At 45.1% G+C, this 2,893-nt stretch overlaps 1 protein-coding gene across 1 annotated transcript in view; it reads right to left on the bottom strand.

Moving 5' to 3' along the window:
* The window catches only part of COQ5 (coenzyme Q5 homolog, methyltransferase (S. cerevisiae)), a 27,664-nt gene extending 25,443 nt beyond the window's left edge, over nt 1-2,221 (bottom strand). Inside the window, exon 1 of the mRNA XM_011948599.1 lies at nt 1,985-2,221. Within this exon, the coding sequence (XP_011803989.1) occupies nt 1,985-2,186 (202 nt within the window). The 5' untranslated portion in view covers nt 2,187-2,221. The remainder of the gene's footprint in view (nt 1-1,984) is intronic.
* Nucleotides 2,222-2,893: the final 672 nt, after the last annotated feature.

The raw sequence follows: 2,893 nt of genomic DNA, 5'->3' as shown, positions 1-2,893 counted from the left end.
CTCCAGCCTGGGCGACAGAGCAAGACTCCATCTCAAAAAAAAAAAAAAAGAAGAAACCCCGTCTCTACTAAAAATACAAAAATTAGCAGGGCCCAGTGGCAGATGCCTATAATCCCAGTTACTTGAGAGGCTGAGACAGGAGAATCACTTGAACCTGGAAGGTGGAGGTTGCAGTGAGCCAAGATCAAACCACTGGACTCCAGCCTGGGCAACAGAGTGAGACTCCATCTTGAAAAAAAACTGGGCTAATAGTTCTTATCCTACAGTTTTATTTATAAGAATTAATGTGAAGTATTTTAGAAAGTTTCAGGACCTTAATAAGTGCTTGCTACTGCACTTGACTAGTCTTAAAAGTAAAAAATAAAATAAAATGAAATGGTTGGTATTATTGTACTTGGCTCCACTTATTTCATTCCATAAGCAGTTATCAAGCTCCTAATGTGCATCAAGCACTGAGCAAACAGGAATGAATGAACCACTGTCCTGGTTTTCTGGGCATTCAGTCCTGTGAAACAAATAATAGTTTGAATTTGACATTCAAAGTGTTAAAATAGAGCTATGTATTAGCAAGGTTGAGGTGGGTAGACTTTAAGGGGATGGCAAATTCCACTGTGGGCACTTTCTCTTATTTCCTGGGTGACTCAGTAAAGAAACCTCTCAGAGTCTCACCTTATATCTCTGTAAAATGGGCCAATTTCTTCATCATTATAAATAGTACTAGTAGAGTTTAAAAACACTCCTTTTCCTTTCCTCTGCCTGTGGCACAGTGCTGACAAAAACAAACTGCTCAACATTATTGAACAATTACTAAGTGCCAGGGACTGTTTAAAGTGCTTTCATGTATCAAGTATTCTGATACTCACAAGAACTTGGAGAAGAAGGGTTACTATTAGTCCTACGTGGCAAATTTGGAAGCTGAGGCACACAGAAGATAGTTTCTCTCCTTCCTTCCTTCCTTTCTTTCTTAACAGGCTGGGGATGGTGGCTCATGCCTGTAATCCCAGCACTTTGGTAGGCCAAGGCGGCTGGATCACCTGAGCTCGGGAGTTCGAGACCAGCCTGACCAACATGGAGAAACCCCATCTCTACTAAAAATACATGGTGGCGCATGCCTGTAATCCCAGCTAATTGGGAGGCTGAGGCAGGAGAATCACTTGAACCCAGGAGGCTGAGGTGCAGTGAGCCAAGACAGTGCCATTGCACTCCAGCCTGGGCAACAAGAGAGAAACTCCGTCTCAAAATAAATATATATATAAATAAATAAATACAAAAACAAAACAAAACAAGAAAACCTATTTTTCTCTAGAGGTAAAGAACGTGGACTTCAGACTCAGATTAAACTGGGTTTGAATACTGATTCCGCCACTTACTAGACATGTTCCAACCGGGCAACTTCTTGCTTAACCTTTAAGTCTCAATTTCCTTACGTGTAATATGGTAATAACAATACCCACTACTGGAATGTTGAAAATGAGAATTGAAAATAATGTCTGTACGTTGCCTGGCACATCACAAACGCTCAGTTGATGGGATTTAGTCATCATTATTCTGCTTTTAAAAAGGGGGCGTCTGGCTGGGCGCGGTGGCTCTCGCCTGTAATCCCAGCATTTTTGGGAGGCCGAGGTGGGTGAATCACCTGAGGTCAGGAGTTCAAGACCAGCTTGGTGAAATCCCATCTCTAGTAAGAATACAAAAAAGTTAGCCGGGCGTGGTGGCGGGCGCCTGCAATCCCAGCTACTCGGGAGGCTGAGGCAGGAGAATCGCTTGAACCCGGGAGGCGGAGGGTGCAGTGAGCCAAAATTGCGCCATTGCACTCGAGCCTGGGCAACAAGAGCGAAATTCTGTCTCAAGAAAAAAAAAAAAAATCAGAACTGCACAGACAACAACACTGGAACTAACTGGATGTTAAATCAACCCTAACTGGCCAGAAGAAACCAGACCGTGGACGGTCAGATCCCTCCATCCGCCCTCTCGCCCCTTTCACCTTTGCCCCCCTTCTCCTCTTCCGGCACAGTCTCAAACCCGAAGTGCGTTTCCGTTGCCCGCTTCTCTTGGGACAAGAGCCGAGCACTTAGTGGGGTCCCCGGCCAAGAGCTACGAAGCCCGAGGAGCTGGCCGCCCCGCATTGCCAGCGACCACCCACGGCCGCAATAGCTCCATAGAGCGCAGCTCTTGGGGGCAGCCATCTTGGTAGTCGAGTGACAAGGGCCAGAGAGTACGCCTTGTTGCGTCACTAGACGAACGACGGCGGCTGGCCGGAAACATTATTAGCCGAACGCGCCCTGAAATCTGATGCACAGTTGTACGGGCAAAATCTCTAGGATCCAGAGGGTAGTCTTTAAGTATCGGAAATCTCTTCCTCTCTCTCTTCTCTGATTGAATTTACAATTCACCAGGAATGAGGGGAGCTCAGGGGAGCCCCGAGTCACCTCTTAGCGGCTATGTTTCTGAATCCAGCTAGGCAGAGGAGTACTAACTCGCAAGATATCCGCGAACTCTTGTTTTCTTGTGCAGAAGGGAGAAATTGAGGCATGGTGTGATTTAAAAAGCCAAGATCACGGGGCCAATTCCTGCACACTTTGTTGAGCGTAAGAACCACTTGGTTTAAGTTTTAAAATGAAGATTCCTGGGTTCCCAACTACCAGAGATTTTGAATCAGTAAATCTGACATATATCCTTTTAATCTCTATTTAAGCAAATTTCTCTGATGATTCTGATGCAAGAGATTTGCAGACCATTCTTGAGAAACATATGTTAGACTACTCTGAAAAATAAACATACTATGGGCAGACTTCTTTGATCTGTCCTTTTTATGAACCTAGGAAGCTCATACATGGGAACGAAAGCTCAAGTATCCACTTAGCAAGCCAGAACCACCACTCACGCTTGGTCT

This window comes from Colobus angolensis, unplaced genomic scaffold (assembly GCF_000951035.1).
Source record: "Colobus angolensis palliatus isolate OR3802 unplaced genomic scaffold, Cang.pa_1.0 Scaffold28, whole genome shotgun sequence".
Classification (NCBI taxonomy): domain Eukaryota; kingdom Metazoa; phylum Chordata; class Mammalia; order Primates; family Cercopithecidae; genus Colobus; species Colobus angolensis.
Note: the sequence above shows the minus strand (reverse complement) of the source record. Positions and strands in the feature narration are given on the sequence as shown.